Source organism: Myotis brandtii, unplaced genomic scaffold, assembly GCF_000412655.1.
Source record: "Myotis brandtii unplaced genomic scaffold, ASM41265v1 scaffold434, whole genome shotgun sequence".
Classification (NCBI taxonomy): domain Eukaryota; kingdom Metazoa; phylum Chordata; class Mammalia; order Chiroptera; family Vespertilionidae; genus Myotis; species Myotis brandtii.
The window spans coordinates 1,671,635-1,672,329 of NW_005366599.1; the positions used below are offsets into that span (position 1 = coordinate 1,671,635).

The window sequence follows — 695 nt, forward strand, 5'->3', positions numbered from 1 at the left end:
TCGCATACTCACACGTAAATGACAACAAAGAAGTCTTTGACATCCGGGCTCGGGCCACTGGCCACCTTCAGGAACACGTCCCTCGGCTCCCCCGGACCCTGCGGACAGTGGGGGCATCACAGGGGCGCCGCCCCTGGACCTGACCCCGCCCCTGGCACCCTCGAGGCCACAGCAGGTGAGAACCAGGCCCCGACGCCTCTAGTTTTCTGTGCTACTCAGAATCCACTAGTGTTTTCCCGGGGAAGAGAAAACGCCTTGATCGCACACTGAGCTCAGGAACTCTCTCCTGCAGGAGCCGTACCCAGCCTCCCACGCGGTCATCGCACGGCAGCCGCTCCCTGTACACAGCGGCGATTAACAGATGCCCTCATACCCTCGCTCCTCACTCACTCCCCTCGGAGAGTCAAGGACCTGTGTGCTGGCAGGAAGGTGAGGACTCGCCCAGGAAGCTCTCACGGGCCCGGCAAACGGCCCCTCACCCGGGAAGAGGCCGCGCAAAGAGACGCGCTCACCGTACTCTGGGTCTCACAGATGACGTGCGGGTCGCTGCAGCGGACGTGGACCGGGGGCGCCTCGCCGGGCATCCCCACGGGAGCACCTGGAGCAGAAATACCAAGACAAAGGTGTCTCCCGACAGGCATGGCCGGTGCCGAGGGGACGGGCCTCCATACTGCCGCCCCTGCGTGGACGCTGGG

The 695-nt window shown here is 64.6% G+C and overlaps 1 protein-coding gene across 1 annotated transcript in view; it reads right to left on the minus strand.

Annotated features, from left to right (window-relative positions):
• NPHP4 (nephronophthisis 4) overlaps positions 1-695 on the minus strand; it is a 98,379-nt gene that overhangs the window by 13,022 nt on the left and 84,662 nt on the right. The window contains 2 exon segments of the mRNA XM_014546192.1: positions 13-98; positions 513-690. Of these exon segments, the coding sequence (XP_014401678.1) occupies positions 13-98; positions 513-690 (264 nt within the window).